Here is a 27,825-nt window from a genome sequence, read left to right as displayed (position 1 = left end):
AGCAGTTTATTCAGGATGAATATTTGTTTTCTTTTTTCCACAGCATGTGAGATAGGAAATAGCTTTTTTTTTTTTTAAGTTTTGTTTTACATATCCTCTTACACTCTGTTGAAAGATAGAATAAAAGTTGACAGAACAACATTTTTTACCCTTATTTAAGAGGGGCTTCCCATGGGCACTTGTAGCAGTGTGGGAGTTAGCAGGCGAGTGGTATTTTGGGCCAAAGAGTGGTTTTACTGTCCCTCTTTCTCCCATAGATACCACCTGGCTCGCAGCTCTCTCCTTATAAGTGCTGCTACATAGCATTAGGCTGAATTTATCAGTCTCATAGTGCCAAAATAGAAGCAGAGGCTGGCAGAGCGCGAGGGGACATCTGATGGTTATAAAAAATTGAGAGGTGGCAAATCTGCAAATCATTCACATCATGGTGCAAATGCCTGCATGTGATTCAGATTCTGTTCTCATTTTGCCTGACATATTCTAAAGGTTTCTGGGTAGACTTCTTAATTTGTAGCAGAGTTTCATCATTAAGGAGTGGAGGGTCGGTGCATGCATTGGATCAGGATTAAAATTAGTGTATAATGTGCTGCACTGCGTCAACAAGGGGAATTAGCTCTTGATCATAATGACGTTCAGGGAGAATTGTAACTGTGGACTTGGAGAGGCATTTGGGATGATGGTGGAGGGAAGAAAAAGTCTTGAAAGGAGATGACTGGTTGGTCAGTCAGTTGGTCAGCCTTAGGTTTTTTCCATTATAGGAATCTACCAGAACATGACAAGCCGTGTAACGCTCATCCCGCCCTCTATTTGTTTCCACTGCCCTCTGCCAGCTTTAGAGGTGCGTTCCAGGGAACTAAATTTCAGCACCTCTCAGGAGGTAGTACTAAAATCAAGTTCTTGGAATGTGAGGGGGTGGGGGTGCATGCTTGCAAACCTGTCATGCCTGATTAAATGTCCACGTCTTCACATCTCAACAACCTATTAGCTTTACAAGTGCCATGTGTAAACAGAGACACACTGGTTTTGAAAGTAAAATTGATTTTGTTGCACTAAAGAGCACTGTGATCTTTGACCCATGCTCAGTTCGTGTATGTGAGCATGTGTGCAAGGAGTGCACAAAGATCAGCATTGGCCCATGAGGTTATGGCAAGTGACAGTTAAGGGAAGCACACGGTGTACCACTCGTTAGGTTCCGACAGTGGAACCGCTTCTTCGTCCGTCCCTCTCCCCCACCAAAAGGGAAATTTTGGAGACAGAGCAGAGGACGTTGTTGGAGACGCACATGATGGAAAATGAATTGCTTTATCATCCAAGAATTCAGTTTCCTCCATTTATTTGCAACATGGGTTTTAGTTTGTACTGTAGTAAGCTCATTTTAAATATTTTCCAGACTGACATTCATGATTGTTATGACCCCTTAGAAAAGGCCCCGTCACCCAAATTTAATCAGACGTTTTTTTGTATATTAGTATTGACAGAACCACAGCAGAATTATAAAGCATTTTAAAGACAAACGGGTGAATTACTTTGCAGTCATACTATTGTCAGTTATATTTTGTGAAAAACACTTTTCTGTTAGTTCCAGGCAACAGAGAGGTCCGGTTCAGTTTTTGCCGAGGAAGAGAAGGGTGGGGATTATCATAGTTCCATCAGACATTTTTCTAGTAAAGTGAAATGTAATAACCTCATTATAGAAACTAAAGTTCATATGTGAAATGTATGAAAGTAAGACAGAAAACTAATGAGTACTACTATTTGACTGTGGCTTTTTCTGGAGCTCAGAAGAAGAGCTCTAATGGCTCAGTAATATTTTCTGAGTTTAGCTTGGCTTGTCTGCAGGCGTTGGCTCTGACAGATGTCTGACTGTGCATGCACATGAATTCAAGTGTGTTTTATGTGTACATGGGTTTGCATTTCTCATTTAACTCCTCTTTAGTTCTTCAAAGCCCATTGTTTGTCGTGTGTGTGTGAGTGTGCCAGTATGGTGCAGTCACTTTGCTCCAGCTGTTACTCATCACAGAAAGAGACAGTTTACAATGGGTCTTAGTTTAAACAGATAGCAAGATAAGTTCAGGGCTGTTGCTTTTTAGCACTCATCTGATACAAACACTCAGAGCAAGGCAGACACACATTAGTCACACTCACTCACTGAGTTTGCAGCGAATCCCAGAGGTCAGTAGAAAAGAGCAGAAATTGGCATGCTGTCATTCTTGCAGACACACCTGCACTGTGGGTTTCAAGAGTCCTCTGCAGAACACTTAATATCAAATAGCCAAGTTTCCTGTCTTCCCTAAAGCAGAGAGACAGCATAAGAAGGGGAGGCAGGGTGAAAGAGTGATAAAAGGGATTAATAGATAATTGGTTGCCGCTTCCGTCAGCAATGCGGCATGAAAAATGTAAAAGTTATTTATATACTGTCTTTGCAAAGATAATACCTCCCTGTTTTTTCAACCTAGTGCTTTTCCCTTCTGTAGTTAACATTTGTGAGATGGTATAAGCAGCAGCAATGGTAAACAAACTACAGCTTTGTAAATGTTTTCCTTCAGAGTTCTCCTTGCTGCAGGGCTGCTCAGGTTGTTCTCTCATCCAGTGTTGAACCCATCTTCAAGTGTGCTCACAGCACTTTGTGCCTTTTCCAGGGACATCCCTGTGGACTTCAAGTACATTGCTGAGCCAAGTATGCACTCTATGCCAGCTGTGACTCTTTCTCCCAACGGTGAGCAGTGAAATCATGGGACAACACACACACACACACACACAGTACAGAGGACTCTGGGGAGCATAAGCTTATATTGCCAGATTTGTGGATTCACATTTTGTAGTGTTGGCTATTGCTCCAAAGAATAAAAACAAGGCAGGGTTTGTTCAGCAAATTAAACGTATGAGTAGGAATGTTAGTTTGACATTTTGTTAGTTGCACATATTTTACCTTCTTGCTGAAGGTTATATGAAAAGATCAGTATTACTTTCATACAAAGCTTTAGGCTACAGCCAGGAGACGGACTGCTTAGCTAGTCTGGCTCTGTCCAGAAGCTTTTAAATGGAAAAAAAAACTCCATTGAGTCATTGTGAGGTTGCCAGGCGGAGACTGCACCCTTCCAACAGATAGTCCAGTACATAGACTCCTAAACGTAAAACTCCTACTTGTTGTGTCAACACTTTTTGTGTGGATTAAACAAATAAGTTATAACACGTTACTTACTGAGCTTCAGATGTGCTGGTTGGCAGATTTTTATTTACCTTTGGAAAGAGCCAGAGTAGCTGCTTTCTCCCTCTTTCCACTCTTTATGCTTAAAGGTAGGGTTGGCAGTCCTGGAAAAACCAGCAAGAGGAAGCTCGTTTTTGAAAGTAGGCAACCGAAGAAATCCCACCCTTTTGTTCGGACTTTGCTCCAAAACACAACGCGCACTGCCTGACTACTACTTAATAATTTCAGCAAAATAATAAATAACCCCCAAACAAAACCGATAATTACCTGTCCAGCAGAAATACGGCCCCCATGACGTCACTTTTCGGCCCCTTTGTTCTCTCAGTTGTCGCCATCATTCAAAAGCCACCCTGGTGTTAATTCTGGTTTTACTTCTTGCAGCATCCAACTTCTTTTTAGTTGTAACATTCTCGAATATAGTGTTACCCAGTCAGATCCTGAACCTCAGGACCTCTGGTTCACGGCTAAGTTAAACTGCTTTAGCCCTAGCTCGTAGCCGGTAACTAGCCTTAGAGGTCCAGGCTTTTCTGGCAGGGATAAGTGAAGAGGGAGGCCACGAACACCAACACAGCATGTGGCCTTTGATGCCCAGTTACAATCCCGTCTATACACTTAGAGCTGACTACTGTCTGACTGCATGTAAAAGGAGTCTGTTCCGTGCGGTGGTCTTTTCGCTCTCATACTGTGCACACACAGGTAGCAACTTCTTGCAACAACATTACCTACAAGGCTCCAGGTCTTAAAGGGGAAGGCCTGGCCTGTAACATCAGTCTCCCTTTGTGATGAAAAGCTGCTGTGGTTACCATCTCTGCCATAACTCGCAAGCTATCAAAACAGAGCAGTAACACATCTGCCTGCAACTGAAAGGCCTTGTGGGAGATTCTTGACTCGTGCGTTAAATGCAAGGGCAGAGTATGTGCATGTAGAAAGTTGGGTTGACAGGCAGGTAGGCCATCCACTGGTTTTGCTCAGGGTAAGTAAAATTATTGGTCGTGTTTTTGTTTTTTAGTCTTTCTTTTTGTTGTCGGTGCATTTAATGTATTCATTACCATCGGGATGAAAAAATAATTTCAAGATATGTAACAAAAAATGCTTCTGAAAAGAATCGCCAACCCTACCTTTAACTAAGGTAACCCTGTCCTGGCTATAGCTTCATATTTAACGCACAGAATATACATTCCCCTTCAAATGTAATAGATGTAAGAATGGTATCAACCTTTTCATTAGCTAGCTTTTGGCAAGAAGGTGAATGTCAAACTCTTCCTTTAATGTTGAACTATTCTGCATGAACATGTTCAAATTGCCCTCATAAATTATGTAATACAGGAGTGTAGTAGGCACTGTGAAGCTGTGTTATGAGAGAAAATTTTGATAAATGTACATAAATATTGGCTGATACTTAATATGAAGAGACTCAAATGAGCATTAAGGAATAAAACCGAAGTAACAGGCAGTCATCCTCTTTGAATGTAATGTTGCTCCCAGTCAGGTTCGGCTACCATCAGACTCGGTGCTTCTGTCCTCGTCTGTTCCTTCCTCCTCTACCTACCTTGGTTTGTTTCTCTTCAGCATGTGAATAATGAATGTTCTCAGTTCAGTTTTCTCTCACACCTAAATAGCACCCAGATTCTCTCCCTTGGCACAGCATCCACAGCCTCTCTTCTATTTTTTTACTCTCCTCAGTCTTCTGCCATCTTAATGAAAGAGACATCCTGAGCTTGTGAAATTGGCTAAGTTGTCTTCATTGTCCTTTACCTATTGCATTTGACAAGTGTGGACAACAGTCTCATACCAGTAATAATTTCCATCATGCTCTTTCGGTGCAGTGAGTCATGGCTTTGAGACTGCCTTTTTGTCAGGAGCTGAAAACACACACACACACAAACACACACACACACACAAAAAAAGACAACTGTGGGGTCACTGATGGAAAAACTGGTTAAATTTTTTCCTTTAAGTTGCCTCAGTCTTTCCAGTTTAATGATTAGCTCATGGCCTTTTTTGTGCCATCCACCGTTCATTTGTTTTTTTTATTAATTTTATACTTTTGGAATATTTCCACCAATAACAATGTAGCTTTTGTTAAAAATGTTTGACTCCTAATAATATGTCAAACCAGACACGTTAGACAGCAGCAGAAAAGCTATTTAGTGGTTCCTTGTGAAACATTGCGCTGTATCGAGTCATGCTATTAAACAAGCTTTAAAGCTCAGAATTTTTGCAAAATACAGTATTTTGAATTATTTTATTATAATACAGAATCTTGACTCACTGATTTTGCAAGCAATTTGTATTATGTTACTGCAGTGCTTAAGTATTATGTAGCACCACCTGAAATTTGCAGTTAGCTTCATGCTGCTCTTCTGTTTCTCACCTCAGGTAAATGGCTAGCATGCCAGTCTATGGACAACCAGATTCTCATCTTTGGAGCCCAAAACCGCTTCAGACTGAACAAGAAGAAGGTCTTCAAGGGCCACATGGTGGCTGGTTATGCCTGCCAAGTGGACTTCTCTCCAGACATGAGGTAAACCTTTACTGTGATACTGATGGTTATGTGGTGAAAGGCAGTATCACTGTGACAGAAACCAGACTTGGAGACTCATGTGGGCCTTTAATAGTTAAATTCTTTTGTTACTAATTTAACAAATCAAAATGAATCAAACAGATCAGAAGAGATTAATTAAATTCCTCTTCAAGGATGACTTTGTTTTTTTTTGTTTTTTTACCTACCTTATTTCACCTATATGTGGGTATGGTGACTCACTATGGCTAGTGCAAATTTTACTTTCATTACCTCTGTTGTAAACATTCAAGGAAACGAAAAGTTGCGCCAAATTGCAGTCACCTGGGCAATTCACGTTCCGTTATGCACCGATATCGACGGACAGCTTTTGCCTCGACAAGAAATAGTGTTACATTTTAATACCGTGATATCTTGTGGCACGAGATCTCGTCACACCCCTAAACATAAGAAAATTAGGATTCCATTAGGACACCTTCACCTTGAAAAATTATTGGACTGAACTCATGTTTATTCTGAGATCTCTGTGACTAACTGATTACCCTGGTCACTACTGTTTAATGTGACTTTTCGTTTCCCTCAATCTCTACAATGGAGGTAGTTAGCACTAGCTATAAAGTCACTGTACCCACTTTCCATTAATGAGTGAACAGAGGCAACACTAAAGCAAATGTGAGAATCACTTGTATCCTGTAATCTAAAAAAAATGCTCAAAAGACATTATAATCCTGTGTACTAAAATAACTTCACTGGATAAAGAGTTGTGGAAATCAGCCTGTTTTTTGTTATCTAATGTATAAGCGCCAGAAGGAGAGCTGGCTAGGCCAGTCCAGCACCCTAATTTTAGCCAGAACAAACATTAAGACGTCCCCTCTTCTCATCCACCACCACCCACTTCTGTGAGCCAGTGCCCTCACTTCCTTTCAGTATCCATGGCAACACAGCAACTCCTGGCTAGACTAAATACCAAAAATTCTAACTCCCATCTTTTGGCAGGTGACATGGAGACAGATGTAATTTTTAGCAAAGGGCTAATCCGTTTTTCCCCCGGACCTCTTCTTTTCTTCCAGCTATGTAGTTTCAGGAGATGCAGATGGAAAGCTGAACATCTGGGATTGGAAGACCACCAAGCTCTACCACAGGATCAAGGCTCATGACAAGGTGTGCATCAGCGCCCTGTGGCATCCACATGAAACCTCCAAGGTCATCACCTGCGGTTGGGATGGACAAATCAAACTCTGGGATTAGATGCCTGTTTGGGGGATTCTGGTATGATGGACAGAGAGAGAACGGGACTGAATTTCATGAAACATTTTTGAGCAAGAGCCACAAGACTGGTATCCAGTCTTATTGTAGCAGCCTCTTTTTGTATCCCTTCATGACAGCTTAGAATATGTTCTCATGTAATATCCGTAAAAAGATTAACACAAGCATACAACCGCCGGCCACTTCATTAGGTACAACTGTACAATTGCATGCAATTCAACCTCCGCCTTAACATCTGTTTATGAAGGTCACAGTGTTTCAGTTTTTGGTGAAATTGTCAATTTTTCAATTCAATTACATTATTAAGGTCATAGTTAAAGGTGATGTTATACTGGACTACATTATAGTCAGAGGTGTCTATTTATGTCCCTCCCCAGCTACATACATGAGGGTCAGAATATTAGGGAAAAGGAAAGTCCAGTGCAACACCACCTTTAACTATGACCAAGTTTAGACTGTTTGGATTAGGTCAAGGGGTGTCATAGAATTCTGCTCGGAATAAGCATGTAATTGAATTTGTAATTGAAACATTTTTGACAATTTCACAAAAAACTAACATTTTAAGCTTCATAAACAGATGTTAAGGCCAAAACATTGCATTGAAGTGCATACAATTATACAGATGTACCTAATAAAGTGGCTGTTGAGTGTAAAGACAATTTCTACAGCAAAAGGGTGTTTTTTAAATAAATGTTTTATTTCGATTGCCACTGTCCAGTGTCATACACTTTTCCTTTTCAGTTGTTATGACCACCCCTTTGTGTAAATAAAGGCATGTCTAGATGAAAGGTGTGTTTGTAATTGCATTTGATTTTTACTTTGTCAGTGTGTGCACGGCAGATATTTCAATGCTGAAGCCTGAGAATGTTTGACCGCTGTCCCCCACCGCCCCCTAGTGCGCATGTGCAGCGGACCCCACCCCGGAAGAAAAATTTGCCGTGTGCGCCAGGCGAGCAACAATCAGTGGGGAAAATAAATTATGTTCCACTTTATTAGGTACACCTATACAATTGTATGCACTTCAAATAATGTATTAACGTTATGAAAAAAACGTTCTCACCTTTTCCCCTTAATATATCCGCTGGAAGAATGGTCTCCATCTTGCGATTCAGTGTCCAGCTGTTATATTAATGTGACATACAAGGGTTGAATTTAGTTTACCGTTATAATCGGTCCTATCAGTGTTTGTTTCTGGTTTGGCACCATGAAGATAAACAAGAACACTACTGGAGGGACACAAAGTTGTGTCGGTTCCTTACAATGCAAACCACGTGCCCAGGTAACGTTAACATTAACACCTGATCAGTATTATACACACGAAGCCTGTGATGAGTGAATGTCATTTGTTTGCTATCATTATTTAAAGATGGCAGATGGGCTTTATTTTGACTTCTAAATAAGTATGCAACTAATAATAATGTTGAGAAAACAATCTCATTACAAGTTCCATTTAGTAGCTTTTCTGGAGCTTTCGATCGTATCATACAGTCTCATGTGTCATGGAGCATTTGAAAGCTTTTTGTCCATGCTGGCACAAGGTGAAGAAATAATTTAGGGCAGGTGACACATCTGACCCAGCTGCCAATAGAAGCTTTTGATCCTTTGACAGTTTGAAGTCTCTCTAACTGGCACAGCAGAACCAGCTCCAGTCCTTTGGCATCTGGATACATGATTAAGTTAAAGCTGTAGAAACCTGCAGCCTCTGTCTCTTATCCACCTGTTTACACTCTTCAGGTATCATGAATGGATGAAGTGTCCTGATCTGCAGCATCCGACCGCCTCAGAGCCACCGACCCTGGAACAGGAGTACGACATGCAGTGGAGCTGGAGGGAAGATGGTAACAGTAAGACTTCTTCTGCAGTAAATGTAAACACAGAACACGCTCTTATTCATCCTCTAAAGCAGTTATAAATCTGAAGGCTTTCCAGACTTAGCCTTAGATTTGTTCATGTGAATAACTGGACATCTTTATTTCTCTGAAAACTACAAAGAAAAAAAAAATCTTTGGTTGAACCGATTATACAGCAGTGGCCGGAAAGATAAATCTAAGAGAACTTCTTTTAATTTTGTTAACGTATTCTAAGTTAGAGTAACAAGTTTTTAACATTCAGAATTTTTACAATGCCTACATAAATAAGCTAACACATTGTCCAAATACCAGAAGCTTATTTAATACAACTTATGATCGGATAAGGTGAAACATGATTCAGTGACATTTGCTTTATGAGGTCAACACTGCTTTCAAGGTCTGTCCTTATGGCTTCCAAATCATTCCTTCCAGACATTCATACCATCATCCATCAGATTTGTTAGGTTAAAGTGTTTATAAATAACTGGTGATCATTGGATATGATATGAAAATAAGACGTCATTCTTTCTGAGGTCATGCACTAATAAAATCATTCAAATTTTACTTAAAGAAAAGCTGTTTAATTTGACCTTTTTATTTTTTGCACATTCATCTTGGATAAGCAGCGATGGGCAGATCCCAGTATAGAAGAGGAGCAGTGCATGGTGGGAAATGTCAACATGTTCCTGACGGACCCAATGGACCTCTCCTTGGCTGAGCTGGAGATCATGATAGCCGGTGATGCCCAGTGTGTTTATTTTAAAATAGATTCAAAATCAAAGGCTAAGCAAATATCTACAGTCAGCCTGTGCTGTGGTTTGTACATCTCAGTCATTTCCTGTGTATATCTCTTTATATCTGGACACTATATGTTTTCTACAGAGTCCAGTTACAGAGGCAAGGAAGGGAAGGAAGTGACACATGATGATGTGCTACAGTGAGCATCTGATCCAGTTTTTCTGCAGTTCAGTCTTGTGTTGTGTTCATCATTAGTTGGAGAATCAACTTGTGGTGAAGCAGGAAAAATAATGAATGCAAAATTGCCATGAGAATGCAGACAGTGAATGGGATTAATGCAGGTGTATGGTTTGTTGTAAGACGACTTGCAGAATAAACAACTTTTAAATAGTATCTTTTGTGTGTTTGTCAGGAAAAGTAAACTGCTCCTAACATTCAGTACTATCCTATGTTGACTAAGAATAACAGGACGGATACATCTGATGATTAGGCTTATACCGTATTTCCTTTTTATTCATCTAATTCTGAAAAGAAACTATAAACTCAAGTTTTCAAATACATCTAGTGGAGTCAAAAGGTATGGTAAGATGTGAAGCAGAAACTAAAAGTACAGATGCCCCAATTGCACTTATGTACACTGCTTTTTCCAACAGAGTTCGATGCTGTTACTAAATTAATGTGACTAGTAAGCATAGGCTAGGAAAATTAAGGAAAGATCAGGTGATTATGGAAGGAGAGGCTCAGATGAATAGGAAATATGAATTGATTAGAGAAAAGTTATTAAAACTCCTGTTTTGCCTCAAAGTGCATCATATACTGAGAGTAAGTAGCAAGAGCTGTTGACTTTTCCTGCATGTTTGATATTTATGAAATGTGTTAGTTTGTACAGGTTTCTGTGATCAGAGTAATTGTTATAACTAGGACAGACATTATAGGACTAATTCCCCCCATGTATCTTTCAATAGGCCACACAACACATGGACCAGAATATGGGACTTGCTGCGAGGAGGACCGACAGTGTTCTGGGCCCCTGTCACTCCTACATATGGACATCAACTACAAGTTGATGAGGTGAGAAACATTCTAAAGTTGTGGTTGAAGTGAGAGTACTATAGTAGAACTGATAGGTTCAAGTCAGACTGTAATTTCTGTTTTCCTGACAAACTAATTTCAAAAGTTAATTAATGTCTTTATTAGTGCTTTCACTCTGCATTTATATCCACCGCATTTATACACAGGGTCAGAATGAACTGTAGTGTTAACAGTTTCAGTGAACTGTAGTGTTAACAGTGTGTGATAATGAAGCTTTGTTGTTGTGCCTTAAGCCAAAAGTTCAGAGCCTGAATTACTTTAGTAAAAACTTTGTGTTCTATCTGTAATGTTTATGGCAAACATTGTCTTAACATAGTGATTGACCATTGCTCTCAAGTGAAACAGCAGGCAAGTGGAATTAACTTCTAAATTCACTGTGGATGAACAATATGCTGATTGAGTTAACTCTGTTGTCACAGGTTATGAAGTTCTTCCTTGATGCTGCAAAGACACCTGACATCCAGGTAGTGTGTACAGTCTTGTTTTGGATAATGTCTGTGCACTTAACTATTTAGCAGTAGGTTAAACAATTCTCTAAATTAGGCTTTATAGTAGTAACCCTGCTTCTCAGTAATTTAAAGCTGACAACTCCAGTCAACCTTGTATAATTTAATATTTTTATAGTTGAACACTGCGCACCTTTGCCATTTTTTTTTTATGTGTGCTTCCCTTATGGCCTACAAACTACAGAGCCAACAGGTGACTAGTTCCCGCTAAGTCATGGCAAAATTTCCTAGAAGCAAGTTTTAACAGTTAACCTCATTGTTAAAATGAACATGCTAAAGCAAAACAACAGGCCATCGGAAGGCTAACCAAACATGGAACTAATTAGAGGACACACCTGGCTCTCCTTCAGCCCGATAGGCTTCTTGTTAGTGTCAGATACAATTGATGAAGTGGTTTGATACTGGATCATTGCTTCATTTGGACATCAGTACCTCTGTCCTTAGATGCTGTTGGTTTGCTGCCTGATAAACCCCACACACTGACAGGTGGCTGTGATCTCATTCATGTCAGTGGTCATAAAGTTATGCCTGATCAGTGGATATGTCAGTAGTCAGAATTCCTACTGTAACGTGAGAGTTGACTGCAATTTGCTGCATTCTATAATTTTTATACCAACATACTTTTTGCATAATGGTATCTATTTAGTAATAATGGATGGGTTAGGTTAACATGCAGTTTTTGTGAAATCAGTGCCCTCATTAAAATGCACATTTATGCAAATAAAAACAGACTTTTGAAAAAGAACACTTTGAAATAATAATAATGTCAATAATCACAATAAAAATAACTCCTAAAAACTTTAAGAATGATGAAGTACCACTTCTGTTTTAATATTTCTTGAATGATTTCACAAATTGTCTGTGCAAGTATATATTTTACACAATTTATTCATATGATTATTAATGTCAATGTTTTTATTTATTATTATTGAACACTGTGGGTTTCCACAAAAGGCTTTAAAGCTGAACTGTTCTCACCTGTAAACCATCACCAAGTGTTTAGGTACTTCCATATTGATACCAACCCTTGCTATGAGCTACCCATAATGACTATAAGTAAACAGCTACAGTAGTTTTCCTTTCAGCAAACAGCAAATGTACCACTGAACATTTTCACAGTATAAAATCTTTCCCTGGCAGCCAGACAGACATTATGTCAAACTTTGGTTCAATTTGAGTTCACTTTCATTATTCTCCAGTCTCTTTGGAGTGCAGTACAGTCAGGGAACCTCTCTCTCCACCCACCTTATCTCTGGATATACTGTAGTCCATAGGAGGTTGCAGTATATTCTTGCAGTACAAGTGTTATACTTGAAAAGAAAGAAGCATAACTCAGTCTTGGCACTGTTGATCTTTTAGAGATGCACAGCAATAAACAAATAAAACAAACTGGATTAGAACTGTTTACATCAGGAAAACTGAAGTGCTGATAAGAGTTATCGGTTATTGCAGTCCCACAGACAAGCACAAAGAGCTTGAACCCCAACCTGCCCTACCAAAGTCAGTGGTGTTAACCACCGAGCTATCAAGCTGTTGTATAGGTGTACATGTTCGCACTCAAAACGATTTATCGTGCAGCCCTAATAAATATCTATTTCAGTAGACGTCTTACAGTGGTGTGGCCGTACAGTTTCTGTATTAATCTGTATTCACCCTTTCATTTCAGAGTAGAGCAGTCAGGTATCACCCTGGTTGTGATTTGGGTCACATTCATATGTTGACTCATTTGATAATAATACAGAAAGTCTTTTTTCTGAGTGGTTGCCTTGGTTTAAATGGGCTCTCTCACACCTCTCCAGAATAATCTTTTGCCATACAGGGTCACGCTGTTTCGTTCAAATAGGGCTATTAGCATAGCAGTCACCAGTAGCCGTTGTGAGGCTCTTGGCCCGGAAGTGCCCGCTGTGTTGCATTTTATTGCTGTAAATGTCTTTTGAAAAGAGGTCGCTCAGAGTGACGCTTGTCTCCTGCTCCGCAGTTCATCATCCTGGTAACGGACAGCACAGACGGCGAGAGGCTGGCCATCTCGAAAGAAGAGCTCTAGAGGATGTTGTCCCGTGAGGTAAAACTCTCGTCTCGACACATCTAAGTAGGGAAATGCAGAACTGACTTTGTTTTTGTAATGAACATTGATTTTTCCACTGAGACAACAGTTTGGGGTCAACAGGTTATGGTTCCCAGTGATTCCCCTACAGCTTTGGGGGGGCTAACTCAGCATCCACACAATTAATTACACGGTAAGATTCTCCTTTTTTTCTTTCCTTTGGTGAATGCAATATGCTGTAGCTCTAAAGTGTGAGCATTTGAGAAGCCAAGTAGTGCGAATGCCAGCATAAAGCATAGTAAATGCACTGTACAAGTATAAGACCATTTACATTTGTGGCTCAGGAGGTAGAACAAAAAGAAAATGTAGAAAACATGAGAACACTTTATTTATAGAACTCTATCACTCCTTGCACATTTCATGCACATTTGTCATGACATTTAAGTCTGTTTCAAATACATCAGGATAGTTTTCTCTCCCACCATCACCACAGGAGAGGTTCTGGCCACTTCATAGAGTAGAAAACACCGGAGGTCTGTGCTGCTTTTGGATGTTGTAATGAATGAAACTGCAAAACCACACAACAGGAAATAACATTACACTACAATATTTTACTGTTGCTAACATGGTGAATTTATCTCAATTAATCCTTTAAAATGTTTCTAACATGACAAAGTGTCACCTCCATGTTGGCTGCAAAAGCACAAATGTGTAATTAATGTGCAACAGTTCCCAAAAAAAGAAAAAAAAAAAGAAAAGGGTCAGTAGCGCTATGGACCGAGCCTGCTGAGACACTGGAAGCAAACACTGTGTTGTAAATATGTGAACTGAAAATGTAAATGAGCAAAATACTGTTTCACTAGAAACAATTTTGTAAAAGAACTGTGGTATGTAAGCAAGACTATGTAAGGCCAAGATCATCTTAAATATTGTCATAAAAACAGTGTTTTGATCTACATGAAGTGCTCTGGATCTGTAACAAACCAAAGTGCTGCAAAAATAGACTGAAGAATTAAATGAATTATGATTCTGTGGACAGACATGCATTACCGTGGCCCTGTACCAAGATGGCAGCTGCACATAGCAGTAGCAGCTATCGAGGCCTTTCCCTGTTTTGCTACGTTTTTAGGCAGTGTTTCCCCTACTCTTATATTAGGGGGGCGCCCCATCCCCCCAACAGCATCCCTGCCCCCTCCTTGAATGTCAAGTTAATTTTATTTTTTATATAATGCCAGATCACAACAGAAGTCATTTAAGGTTACCTTTCCTATAGAATACGTTTATACTTTGTTCTTTTATTAAACAAACTAAATAGCCTTATGTTATCTTATTTACATGACGACATGTCATTTCTGTCTCTATATGGGCCACCCAAAGCTGTAAACCTAGGGAAACACTGGAGAATAAGCGTGCTCTAGCAGGAATTCGTGCTCAGACTTAAGACTCCATATTATCAGAAACTTGAACATTTCAATTCAGTTGTTACAGCCAAGGTTATGGTATTTGATTTCTACAAGTCTCTCAAGGCTTCCACTGTATGTTCACCCAGCTTAAGGTGTAAACACTGCTGGCATTGAGGACATTTTTATGCAGGAAGATGTGAGGTTTGGCATGGTCTCTGTGCACATGGAATAGGCGGAAGTTGGCATATTCCAGCTCCTTTAGCAGGCTGAACCAGAACCGCACCACGGATGGGTCATCGCCTCCCACCTCAAAGCCTGCCCAGTGCAGGTGAAGCTCTAAGAGCAGCTGACCCACTGAATCTAGAACACCTTCCAAGACCAAATTCTCCAAAATCTTCCACTCTGCACTCTCCATGTCTGCCTTCAGTACATCCACCTACAACAGGGAAAAAAAAAGGAATCAATTTACAAGTTTTTGGGTAATAAATTGATTTAATCATAACCATAGAATGGAGGTATTCTAGTGAGTTATTGAGCACAAAAGCTATTAAAAGATTAAAAGGAGCAAGTGAAGCTTGGTCTTTGTTCTTGCTTTAGTGATCTTAATGATGGATTGAGCACAAGAGCAGCCTGTCAAGGCTTGCTGTGTTGGTGCAGGGAGAAAATCCTTCCAAACTAATCAATAGCACAATTAGGTCGTATTCCTGTAAGGAGACTCATGCATACCCAAAGATGTGTATCATCAGAACTCCAGGATTCCTCTTAACGCTTCTGCTTGTCTAGATGTCTGTTGTCAGACCTTTACATGTTTAAAGGTCTCATTGGCAGTACATTTATTCCTCATAGGCTCTCCAATGTCTGTTAGCATTTTTTGTCAATTAGTAGTTGTTTGTGGGCCCTCTTGCCCAGTCACTGAATTGATAAAATAGCCTAACCAATAACACTGTTTATAAACAAATAATATAACATGCTATGTGTATTTGTTCTGAATCATTAAAAAAAGACTGAACACATAACAGTTAATTATTTTAAGCCCTGCTTAATATGACAGAGTAAGGGTTTTGTCTGTCAGGTAGCAGCCAAAGCTGAACAGAACAGGCAGAATAGTCATAGCACCGCCACGAGTCACCACATCACTGCCCTAGCTCTGTCTTTCAAAGACGGCTGGTTCAACTCCAACATAATGAATTATTTTGTTAACTCCATAGAAACGTTAACAGCTAGTACCCAGACTTCCACCCTTCTCTGTTTAATCAGAATCTACCCTGAAAAACTGGAAGAACACTTCTGTCTTAACACATCTGAGCACCAGATTTTTTTCCCCAGTAGTTTAGCTCTTAATGAATCCAACTGTCCCTGAGAAATAGGCTCAACACAGATTCCTCAAATGTATTCTACAATGTATGTAACTAGGCTATAGTAATTAACTATATGTATCAAACTTAGACTATTAAATTAAGAATTTTTAAAGATCATTTCACTCCGTTTTTCAAAAATGTATTTAAATACTAAATTTGGCGGCTGAGTCCACCGCTACAGCAATGCCAGTGGTCAGGGGCCATTTGCATTGACAGGCAACACTAAAATGCAAAGGAAAAGAGAGGTAAAGGAAAATGATAGATGAATCGCCCACTGCATAATATTAAATCATGCCTTACAGAATATGTTTTCTGTCTTTCTACTAAGCTAACTGGCTACAGCTGCATATTCACAATACATATGTGAGAGTGGAACCAATCCTCTCATCAAACTTAAGGGAACAAATATTTTCCAAAATGACAAATTATATGTTTAAGCAAGTTTTAAGGACAAAATCAGCATCAGAAGGTTTTTGTCTGTTTGTATTCTGATGGCGACACAGCTTTCCGTAAGAACTCGGGTCCCCTGGACAAACCTGACTTCTCTATGGTTTAAGCTAAATTTGAAGAATCAGTTGGGTAATATATAGAAAAACTCATTCAACAATTGTGAACAGTTTTAACTTTGTGAATCTTTGTTATGCAGTCTTAAATAAAAATTTTTAAAAAATCACTAAAAGAAGATGACTGTCACTGTAATTGTCTCATGAAAATTCACGATAGGTTCAAAACCAATCAAAAACCAATTGCGCTCTCTTCAGCTGATCGGCTTCACTGTTTAGCTTCTGTAGAATATTTTAAAAACTGAAATTCCTACACTGCACTGCTGAGAAATAAATGATTGCAAACTGTTTTCATACCCAGTGGGCACATATTTCCTCTCCTCACACTGACTCATGCAGAAAGGGATCAAAATACACTTGGTAATTAGTTCTGTAAAGTAGTCTCAGGATTAGGCAGCACACTGGGACAAATTTTAATTTTGATAAGATATTGTGTGCCTTTGTAAACAAATAATGTTACTGATTTGAGAAATAAACAAATGAAAATATACTCTGGCTTGTTAATTGTGTTGGGCAAATCCTAACTATTAACAAGGAATTTATTTACATGATTGGTCTTGTTTTTTTTTCTTATCAACCAAGGGGCCAAACATCACATCTTATTTGGCCATTATTATTGCTATATGTGCTTTAATTAGTAAGCCTGCCACTGGAGAGCAGATAGCTGTTAAAGATATTTAATTACACATCTGCCAGGTTTCCTAATTCTGTGCTGCTGGAAGCACTTCAACAACTGCTCTGACATCAGGGGAGAGCCTTCCAAAGGCCAGGAGCCATCTTGATATTCACCTGTGTCTTCAGTCTTAGTTTTCTACACAGTTTGTGAGAAAGTTGTGCCTACTTCAGTGCAGATTGCCCTAACTGAAGCCTTACTAAAGATGTTAAATGGAAATGCTGTTTCTTTTCTAATAATACTGCTTATAATAACTAAGGCAGTACGTAATTTTAGCATGGAAGTACTGCTTAGCATTGCTGATACTGTTGTACAGTCCGATTACCAACATCATCGATGTTCTAATAGAAGTCCTTCTCAATAAATAAGATGTGACTTCCTACTACTGACATTTTGTCTCCGTGGTGATGGTGTCTGCCGTCTCATCTGGTCACCAGATCTCTGCTCAGTGACTCACTTACTGGTGTCGTTTTTAACCATCATGAATAAGAAATGTTGCACAAATGCATATTTTGACCTTTCTGACTGACTCTGTTACTTTTCTCGTCATAGAGGCTGGGCGAGAGCCTTTGAGCAGAAACTGTTCTGCTGCTCCGACCGCTTACTGCTCCTCCGGCACAGTATGTACTCACATTAAAACCTCATCACAAAGACGCACGTGTGTCTCTGCATTTAAAACAGGTGATGCTATCGCCTATAAAACAGAATGGTTACATACCCAGCCCCTCACATGCATACACACACCAACTTCCTCACACAGCATCTTGATATTATTCCTTCTTTGAGCTAGTCTGGTTTTGTTTACTGGCACCAGAATAGGAATTAATAACTCAAAGCTCTGAGCTTAAAGCTAAGGCAAAGCACCTGTGTGTGGCTAGGTATTCTGCTCTAGAGTCTGATTCAATTCATGTTAATTTACCATTTTGTATAAAACAGACAAGTAGAAAAATGGGATGAATTAGATAAGTTTGGCTAATTTTTCCTCCAGAATAGTTTTTAAAACTAAAAAGGGGAGCCTACAAGTTAACAGGATCAGCAAGCTAGCTCCTGGTAACAGCTAATGATGAAACACCCAATATACTGTACAAACAAATGAGCTTTTCTTAGAGTCTTGTGAGCAGTGGGAGAAAAAACTAAAACATGGTAGTGGCGTAGATCAATCGCCACAACTACAGCACAATTTTTGCATCATCTAATCCTCTGTTACTAATCTATATATATCTCTAACTACTGAAGCTTCCTCCACAGGACATAAGAACAGACGAGACTGACTGCATTTCAGCTGTGATGCAGTTACCTATGTCAGAGACGCCTGGCTTTACTGACCTTGAAACATGAGTTCAGCCCATTCCTAAACAGGCATTTTCACTGGATCTATAAACTGTGTTTATTAGTATGCATGGTCTCAGTGGTTGCAGGGTGTGTATATGACTGATCTTGTATGCAGATCCCTATCTGATGAGGTGGAACACAAACCCTAGGGGGCTTTGAAGAGGCAACATTCAGGATGATAATATGTAAAGGAGGGAAACCAAAGTTATATATGGGAGTTTATTCACCTGGATAATGGAGGAATGAATCTTGATGAGCTATATTACATTGGAGTGCACAGGAAGGGGCCTGTGTTTATGTGTAGCATGTGAGCAATGCCGTCAGAGAAAGGGGAAAAAAAATTCACTTTCATAATCTGAATCTAGGATTTGCTTAAAGATTAACCATGACTGTTGCATACTCTCAACATCTTACCCGTCTGTGTCCAAAGTCATTAAGAATGGTGGCCAGTTTCTTGGTGTTGGCGTACTGACGCTGAGCGACAATGGCTTTTGGGTGTGGGCGTCTGGACGCGGAGCGACAATGGCGGGTTTTGGGTCTCCCCAGTCTACAGAAAGCCGATGAAGCCACATTTGAGCCTGCTGAAGGTGAGGCTGCTTTAGACTGGGATCAAAACAGTGGACCTCACACCCCGACCTGGCGAGGGAACGCTCCAGAGACCGGTCATCCACCCCCAACCTGCAGCACACATGGGACGAGACATTCAGGTTTAGGATGTAAGAGTCGGAGACAAGGCTGGGTATTGAACCTCAATACTTTCTTAGTACAGGCCAAAATACGGATATGCAGTTATCTCTGGATCACAGTGGCGCACTAACAGACAGACAATGCCATCCATAGAGCCATACTGCTAGCGTGGCTAATGCAATGGTTTGTAAGAAACTAAAGCTTGATACTGCTACAAAGAGAAGAAATATCAGGTATTGTATCACCACATGTAATGAAAACTTTCAAACGATCCCCAGCTGTAGACAGGGAGGAATGGATGGATATACAAATATACTGTAGCTTTCACATTACCACATACACTCTGAGACATAGCTACAGCTACAAATTAGATCTGCTGCGTTTTACTGAATAGGAGTGGGTTGGATTTCAAGGGAATCTAATGAATGGCTGATAAACTCAAAAGCATCCACTTTCCTATCATGCTCTCATTTGATAGTACCAAGGACCACTGCTTTTGAGCACAAAACAGGTAGAGAGCCTCTGTTTATTCCACAGCAAGCTGAACTGAAAGTGTATTAGATCTGCTGTGTGACAACAGCACCAGTTGCGACAAATGCAATATAGACAAGCTGCATATCACACATCATATTATCACTGTCTGACTTGACCTGCCTGCCTTAAAGCCCAAAAATCAATTACCGTATTTTCCTCACTATAAGGCGCACCTAAAAGCCTTAAATTTTCTCAAAAATCGGCCGTGCGCCTGATAATCCAGTGCGCCTTATGTGTGCACTGAGTTCCAAAATCTGTAAAAATGTTGTTGTGCGACTTCGATAAGCGCTCCGCTTGATTGACTGTCGGACCATTTCCCGCTGACACAGGGACGTATTACGTACACTACGTACGCTGGCAGCGATAAACCAGTCTAAGGACCCCCGAAAATGGCACCAGTGAAGAGACATGCTTACGAGGCACAATTCAAACTACAGGCTATCAGTTACGCGGTTGTAAATGGGAACAGAGCAGCTGCGAAAGAATTCAAAATCAACGAATCTATGGTTCGGAAGTGGATTTGTGGGAGAAGATTGATTAAAAAATAATGTGTGTATTGTTAAATAGTAGAATAAAGTTCAACTAAACTCACTGTTTTGCTTCCGTTACGTTTTAGCATGCGCCTTATAATCTGGTGCGCCTTATGGTGCAGAAAATACGGTACCCAAAAAACAAAGAACAGAAGCTTTTGGCTATGAGATACTTCATTTCATGTTTCTCTCTTTGTTCCCTCCTCTACCTCTCGTTTTCCATCTGGCCTGCTTCTCCATTTTGAAAAATGATGTGTAAATCCAAGTTGACAGACACATTCCCCTGTATTTCTCTCTTTCATGCTTTCTCTCCTTTCTCCCACCTGTCCCTCCTCTGTTGCTGCAGTTTTCTTCTTTCTCAGTCATTGTCTGTGTTTTCCCCCGTGTTTTGTTTGTGCTGCAGCTGTATTCTGTAACTGCGACAGAGGGAGCACATTTCACAGTACACATCTTTTACAAATGAAGCCCTGAATACATCCCACTAGCAGGGAAATGAGAGATGAGTTTATGGGACAGACTGATATGAAACTAGATGTCTGTTTTTTACCACACACAAGCAGTTCCTATTCTCTGGTGGGGTGTTTTTGGCTGGGAATCACTGTAGTGATACTTTAAATGACAGCGATCGGGGATTACTCAGGGGAGAGCAGGGGCTGAGGGGGTAGTGACAGCGCATCAGAAGCACTTCTGGATGACAGTGCTGATAAAGGAGTGTTTCAACTAGCTGTAATATCCTCTCTGATGAGACTACAGAGTGCAGGAGCGGCAGCATTCTGGATGAATTGCTACTTAGATGTGTGCGCGCCAGGGGAAACTTCAAACGCAGGCTATAGGGCATACAAAGAGATCTCTGTTGACTAGAATGTCATGGTAACCAGAAGCAAAGATGTGTGTATGTGTGAAATGTGTCACAAAGTGGACTGTAAATTTGACAAACACAGCCTTGAATCTCCCCGTGCTTGCACCGAATATTGTGTCAACAGTGTGTCCAGACGCTGTGAACCTCTGAGGTGAAGCTGGTTAACAAACACTGGGTGGGCTGAGAAGCTATTCACTTTGACAGCCTCCTTCCCTTTCAGATTTTCCTTTCTACCCTTATATATTTGCTACTACACCTTATTTTATTTCATTCCATTTTTTTTTTCCACAAATCATAATGTGCTCTGCTTCTGTCTCCCCACTATCTTTATCTCGCTGCTGTGCTCCTCTTTCCCCTTCCTTCATCACACATTCCTTCACATTAGCATATGCATGATGAATGAGAGACAAAGTGCAGGTATTTCTATAAAGGATTCTTCACCACAGTAAGATAGGGCCAATGATAGCATGCACATAAGATCTACCACACATCAAAGTATAATCTGGATCCAAGTAATATCCTGCATGTGGTGATTCAGAATGTTCAAACTGATGGGGCTTAAGGAAGACCTTCTACTGTGAGACAACAAATAATTCTACAGACTTGCAACTAAGGTGAAATTCATCACTCACTGAACAAAAGCTGGGTCAACTTTGACAACATAATTATTAACATTCTCAAGAACACCAGTACAAGTGATGTTTTTAATAAGAACTATTAGTATTTCTTAAGCTAAGTTAGGAGAGCCACTTCAGTCAAAGGGTAGGAGTGATTTTTGCCACTAGCAATACTGTGAATATTCCTGTAGCATCATACATGTCACCAGTTATGGTAAAAGTACAGCATATGAGTGAATGCACACATTTCAATGCCTGCGTTGACTGGCCAGTATGTGGGCTGTTGTTATAGCAATGGATGATTCATCTTCGGTGTCGAATTAGAGTTGGTATCTGCACTGTCACTGCGTACGCTCAGGCAAATTAGCAGAAAAAAATAATGCATGATCAAAAAGACTGAGATTGAATCTATAAGAGAGTAAGTCTGAGTGGGAGAGGTGAGGGGTGGATAATTGGTCTTTCATGTGGAAAAACATCCTGTAACAACCCACACTCCAAACTATCCATCCACCACTATGTAACAGACCAATGAGAGCTCATCCTGCACAGGTGCAGCTGTCCATGGCATCTTTAAACTGAAAATGAGCCACAGCAACCATGCACACACAAAAATATGAACGCAATTGCAGAGGTGGAAAATAACTAAGTATATTTACTCAAGCACAATTTTGAGGTATCTATACTTTGCAGAGAAAAATATTGTACTTTGTGTTCATTACATTTATTTGATAACTTTTGTTACTTGTCAAAATTAGATTAATAAAACAAAACACAGTGTAATCATAAGACTATTGATCCTCAATTCACAAGCTACCCAGCAGTATGTATAGTACTTCAAATTATAAGCATAAGGTAGTTTAACTTACCTCCACCTTCACCAGTTGCAACAGTGAATGTGAATTACACCATAACACATCAATAATTAGAATCCAATAATATGATGTACATTAATGTGAAATGTGCTATACTGCATAATGAGTACTTTTAACTTTTGGCACTTTGTTTTTTTGCTAATACTTTTGTACTTTTACTTAAGTAACAGTTTGAATGCAGGACTTTCACTTGTAGTAGAGTATTTTTACTCTATTACAAGTCATATTGCTACTGTTACTAAAGTAAATACTTTTTTCCACCACTGCATATGTGTCCACACAGTAAAGTACTGCATTCAGCACAGGCACACATGCACACTTAATAGTATTTGACATTCCTATTAAAGCCAGTTTTATATGGAGCAGGGGGTCCTCCCTAAGACCAGGATACTCAACTTACCTGGCAACAATTCAAGACTGTGAAGTCTGTGTGTGTGTGTGTGTGTGTGTGTGTGTGTATGTCTGTACTGTGAATCTAGGTCAAACGGGGGACATGGAGAGGAGAGAATCACTTGGTATATCCAGAAAAGTGAACTTCAAAGAGCAGTCAGACTTGATGAACACCAGACTCTTAGGATACTTCATTTATACTCATGAAGTTTCTGTTTCTCATACAGTTTCATTTTTTAGGTCAGCTCACTTAAGAGCAAATATATTATTGGTGCTGCTGTTGACTTGAAAAATCAGAGCAGTGAGTTTCATGTTAATGAGCTGACATCCAGGTCAAATGTTAAAATGTCTGCATAAATCACTGAGAGGAACCACAATAACATTCCTTTTATTTTTGGTGCATGTCCGTGTAGCTTGTCTGCATGAGTGACTCTAGCATCAGGCAGCCAGAGGATATCGGTTATATTTTCCTCCTGTCTCTCTGTTTGACCTCTGACCCCCTCTCCATTGAGATGCAGGAAGCCTGAAAGAGAAGTAACCTCATCCGCCTCCTTTCCTCCCCATCAGTATTTGCACTCTGCCTGCCTTGACGCCAGCACACCTGTGCTGTCTCTCAACAGCCAATTTAATAAGCTCCCCTCTCGCTCTACAGAAAAATCCTTTCAATCTTCTGCAGCACCTGAGCACAGCAGAGGCCTAGCAGGACAGGACTGGTCCAAGCTGATCCACAACACAAAGCCAACTGGGAGTGATCAACTCTCCAGTCTTAAGAAGGGGAAATATCTTGAATGCCATGAATTACTGTGGCGTCTGCATACAACTTCCTGACTGTGTAATAGTGAATATTCCTGCAGCTTGGTCAGATGTTGTACATCACAGCCTGTCTCAAAGCTATGAACAAACTGCGATTACAGTTAAGATTAGATTTAAATGCTGGACTAAGGGTTGCTTTTGTAAGCGAGGTGGTGAAGGTGTTAGGCATCAGGCACATCTAGTATAAACAAGTGAATGCATGTGTATGTGTTTATCTATACCCACCCAAAAGAGTAGACCCTGCAGTGTTTGCTCTGCATCCTGTGGGTCAGGCTGTATTTAGGGTCCAGGCACACAGCCCAGGCACCACTGGACCTCCCTTGAGCCGTTTCTTCGCCAGGCAATGATGAACATAACACCTGGACAAGTAAAAGCATGCACACATTTTGACATTTTCCTGATAACAAGGAGGAGAACTTTTGATCAAGTTTACATTCATTGTATAATTGGAACCAAAAGCACTATATTAGGAAATGAATGGCATTTCCTTCAGAGGAATGAGTTTTACAGATTTTTGGCTTTCCCTAGTGTTATGACAACGTGTTAGAGAGCTTCTAACATCTTGCCTTAAACCATAAGGACAGAGCCAGTGGTGGAAAGTAACTAAGCACATTTAGCGCAGAGATATTATGAGGCATTTTATGTGTATGTTACTTCATACTTTGTTTCACTACATTTCAGAGGCAAATATTCTACTTTTTACTCCAAAAGGCCTATTTACTTTAGCAACTTTGCATATTAATATTAATAAAACTAAATATAGTATAATCACAAGGCTTTATTGATCATCTGGTGGGAAATTCACCAGCTACCCAGGATTATGCAAGTAATTCAAATAATAAACATATAAGGAAGCTTAAATTAGCTCCACCTTTACCACCTCCAGCTGCAACATTAAAGTGATGTACACAATAATAAACTGTAATTAGAATCCAATAATATTTTTCTGAAAATATTTCAATATCTTTGTCTAATAGGTCTAAAGTACTGCTAATTGAAGAAAGTGGCTACAATAAAATACTTTTCCAATAACCAAAGTATCACCCTGAAATTGTCTTTACTCTTTTGTTCAAACCTGAAGAACCTGTAACTCTGGACCAACATGTTTAGTGTTTACAATATGTGAGTTTCCATATATTTACATAAAGCATGTACCTGCATAAACTGTAAACGCGTCAGCTCCTTGGTTTTGCCGTTTTATGGGTGACTAAGCTTTAGCACAGGAGCTGCTGCTCAAGTATTTGCTGTCTGGTTCCTTCATATTCCCTTTGCTGCAGATGCAGAGATTCAGTTTAGGTAAGAATGAGTGATATTGTCTCAGATGTGACGATATGAAGCAAATCTGCAGCTCTACCGCACACTATTCTCACAGTGTTTGCTCAGGTTATTTGAAATGAACCCTTTACAGCAATGTAAACATGAAATAAAAGCTATGAAATATTGGTAAATGATTGGTGCCTTCCAAAAATATTCTGTTGTCATGGAACACTAAGCTGTATCCTAGCCTTCACCTACACTTGACACAGAGTTTTGAAACTGTTTATTATGTAGGTTCACATCCTCAAACATACACCAAATTTTCTTTTTAAACTAGTTAAGATTTTCTTTTTACAGCTTCAAAACAATATCTCAGGCATGACTTCTTTGCTGTGGCCATTTAACCTCATTAAACCTCCAATCAGCATTCAAGACAAGTCAGACAGGAAGGGACCAGCTTGTTCAGATGCAGTGTCACTGTTTGGCAGGAAATAAAAGCCCCCCCCAGTCAATCTTTGTTGTAAAGAGCACAAAAACTGTATTGTACACATGGGTGATGTGACAGTAAATGAATTTGGAACATGTTCCCATCATTGTTTATGTGTTCCAGCTGAGAGCATTCATTGGGACACAATGCACAGTGTGCAATGAAATGGAAAAAAAATCACTCCTGATTATTCTGTCACTTCACATCTGCAGACCTATCAGTGGCATTCAGCTGCTGACAGCTGAACACTGAAAACTAAGCTGTATACAATGACCCAAAAGAACATTTTCACTGAACATACACTATAAAGAATATCATTGTTAAACCCAGCTAATGAAAAAAAATTTCTACAGTACATTTCATGCTGTTAAAAACAACTGTTCACACCAACACATCTGTGTGTGTGTGTACATGCAAGATGCACTGACTGGTATTGATTGGACAGTTGTGTCACAGGCCATCTCCTGGAGTAACAGCTCCACCAGGCACTCTGTCTGTCAGCATTACAGCTGAGGTTTGCTGCTGTGCCGCCGCCAGCATCCTCCACCCTTGCCGGTCACTGTCTATGACGGACTATTCCCTTCAACAGCTTCCCACAAACACATACATGCTTGTACAATCTATTTCTCTCTGTTCTTCTCCCTTCCTGTCACACATACACACACACAAGTGGTTGCACATGCGCACTTACTCACATCTTGCAGCAAATTCATTATGAGCTAAATGTCTGCTTTGTGAAAGATAAAAAATAAGTGCTTAGTCACTTAGAGTGGACTACTCTGTGTTCTGGCAATATTGTGTGTGTGTGTGTGGGGGGGGGGTGCATTGATGATTTATCCCCAAGCCAATTTCATTACAATAAAAACAACAGCGCATGTATTCCAAAAAATGCACTTTGGACAAAAAAAACAAACCGTCTCTGGGGCACAGAAATCCAGGCTCTCAGTCCCCTGATGTTGTTCATGTTATGATGCTTAACATCTCATTTGATTTGTAGTAATGCAATACTGACACGGATCAACAACCAAACCACAACATTTAATTGACTGAGTATGAACAGAGGGGCTGTGTGATCTTTTTTTCTGTATGCTAATCAATACAGTAATTAATTATGTGTGTGCTGTTGAGCAAGACAAACATTCTCTGGCTGAGCTGAATGTGTAAGAGGTTAAACCAGTGTAGTTCAGTCAGGGGCTAAAGGATAAAGGTTGGCTCTGACATACAGAACAGAGATCTGGCCTTCAATAGCAACAGCGTCTCAGTTATCTGTCTTCAAACCACAACCTCTTACTCCTACATTTATGCCTCTGTTTACACAAAACTATGTAATTAAATCTGATTTTATACAACAGGCACTATTTTTAAGAGCAAGTGAGAATTCAAATGATGACGACGACTTACTTGTGGTGTTGTGATGTAGTTTAGGAACCTTTTAGCTTCGTCGTTCAGAGAGCGGCTTTCACTGGCCCAGGGTTCCAGGTTTATATGCCACCGAGGAGTCTGCGGACAACCAGACAGCAGGTTTATATGCCACCGAGGAGTCTGCAGACAACCAGACAGACACACACACACACACACACACCTGATTATTAACAATGAAAAGAACACAATTACCAACATCAAAGTGGGCCACTGAAAAGAAATCTGTTGCAAGGACAAAACTAAAGGGAGCTTTATTCTTTCAGGTATTATAACCCACTTGTGCATAGCCACTGATGGAACTAGGTCACAATGTGCTCAGTGGAGGATATTTTTTTCCCCATCTGTGTTAGTGACAAACTGCTAAAGTTCATTCCTATTGTTATTTTAGTAAAACGGGCTGTTATTTATTCGTATGAACCCTGTGCTGGAAGGTACAGATTAAAAAAAAAAAAGCTACTGTAGACAGTCCAGCTTTGACAGTGGAAAAATAAGACACCATCAGCTGGCTGTAGCAGCACAGCCTTGTGAAGTGCTGCTGTGTGATCACATTCCTGAAACCTGGCAGAGTTCTGCTTTGCAGCCTGTTTTATTTCTGCAGAACTGTCTGTTTATGATTAGAAGAGAGGCCACGGGATGGAAAGCAACAGGGAGAGAGACTGAGAGGTGGAGCTGTAATGAGACATTTGTTGGTTACAGAATCATTTCTTGGGTCAAACATCAAGACCAAATCTTCATTAGCAGCCCTTGTATAAATGATCCCAGGTGATGTTACGATAGAGCGCTTCTCTGCACTGGAGGCTGCT

At 40.0% G+C, this 27,825-nt stretch overlaps 3 protein-coding genes across 6 annotated transcripts in view; 2 read left to right on the top strand and 1 right to left on the bottom strand.

Annotated features, from left to right (window-relative positions):
- The window catches only part of cdc40 (cell division cycle 40 homolog (S. cerevisiae)), a 27,191-nt gene extending 19,408 nt beyond the window's left edge, over positions 1–7,783 (top strand). The window contains exons 13-15 of the mRNA XM_020589646.1: positions 2,640–2,716; positions 5,588–5,732; positions 6,800–7,783. Of these exons, the coding sequence (XP_020445302.1) occupies positions 2,640–2,716; positions 5,588–5,732; positions 6,800–6,977 (400 nt within the window). The 3' untranslated portion in view covers positions 6,978–7,783. The remainder of the gene's footprint in view (positions 1–2,639; positions 2,717–5,587; positions 5,733–6,799) is intronic.
- A 189-nt stretch (positions 7,784–7,972) lies between these two features.
- LOC109953500 (N-acetyltransferase 9-like) lies at positions 7,973–13,419 on the top strand. Of its 4 annotated transcripts, XM_020588988.1 has the most exons (8): positions 7,973–8,274; positions 8,730–8,862; positions 9,472–9,583; positions 9,728–9,782; positions 10,549–10,654; positions 11,095–11,139; positions 13,160–13,243; positions 13,349–13,419. In XM_020588988.1, the coding sequence occupies exons 2-7, from the start codon at positions 8,743–8,745 to the stop codon at positions 13,223–13,225; spliced, it is 504 nt and encodes a 167-aa protein (XP_020444644.1). In that variant the 5' UTR covers positions 7,973–8,274; positions 8,730–8,742; the 3' UTR covers positions 13,226–13,243; positions 13,349–13,419. The 4 variants fall into 4 exon arrangements, with proteins under 4 accessions (XP_020444644.1, XP_020444662.1, XP_020444659.1 ...); XM_020589006.1 differs by lacking the exon at positions 13,349–13,419 and having other exon boundaries at positions 8,730–8,833; positions 13,160–13,225; XM_020589003.1 differs by lacking the exon at positions 13,349–13,419 and having other exon boundaries at positions 8,730–8,833; positions 9,469–9,583; positions 13,160–13,225.
- Positions 13,420–14,725: 1,306 nt separating this feature from the next.
- Positions 14,726–27,825, bottom strand: part of mettl24 (methyltransferase like 24) — a 33,693-nt gene continuing 20,593 nt past the window's right edge. The window contains exons 2-6 of the mRNA XM_020589012.1: positions 27,002–27,100; positions 24,082–24,215; positions 19,058–19,232; positions 18,969–19,022; positions 14,726–15,064 (exon numbers count right to left, since the gene is read on the bottom strand). Of these exons, the coding sequence (XP_020444668.1) occupies positions 14,747–15,064; positions 18,969–19,022; positions 19,058–19,232; positions 24,082–24,215; positions 27,002–27,100 (780 nt within the window). The 3' untranslated portion in view covers positions 14,726–14,746. The remainder of the gene's footprint in view (positions 15,065–18,968; positions 19,023–19,057; positions 19,233–24,081; positions 24,216–27,001; positions 27,101–27,825) is intronic.

This window comes from Monopterus albus, unplaced genomic scaffold (genome assembly GCF_001952655.1).
Source record: "Monopterus albus unplaced genomic scaffold, M_albus_1.0 scaffold9.1, whole genome shotgun sequence".
Lineage (NCBI taxonomy): Eukaryota > Metazoa > Chordata > Actinopteri > Synbranchiformes > Synbranchidae > Monopterus > Monopterus albus.
Note: the sequence above shows the minus strand (reverse complement) of the source record. Positions and strands in the feature narration are given on the sequence as shown.

What these genes read in the sequence shown, in the direction of transcription:
- LOC109953500 (XM_020588988.1), top strand. Translation starts at nt 8,743, where the DNA reads ATGAAGTGTCCTGATCTGCAGCATCCGACCGCCTCAGAGCCACCGACC. An exon ending in AGACTTCTTCTGCAGTAAAT is followed by an intron (nt 8,863 to 9,471) that starts GTAAACACAGAA and finishes TTGGATAAGCAG; the next exon opens with CGATGGGCAGATCCCAGTAT. An exon ending in CAAAGACACCTGACATCCAG is followed by an intron (nt 11,140 to 13,159) that starts GTAGTGTGTACA and finishes CCTGCTCCGCAG; the next exon opens with TTCATCATCCTGGTAACGGA.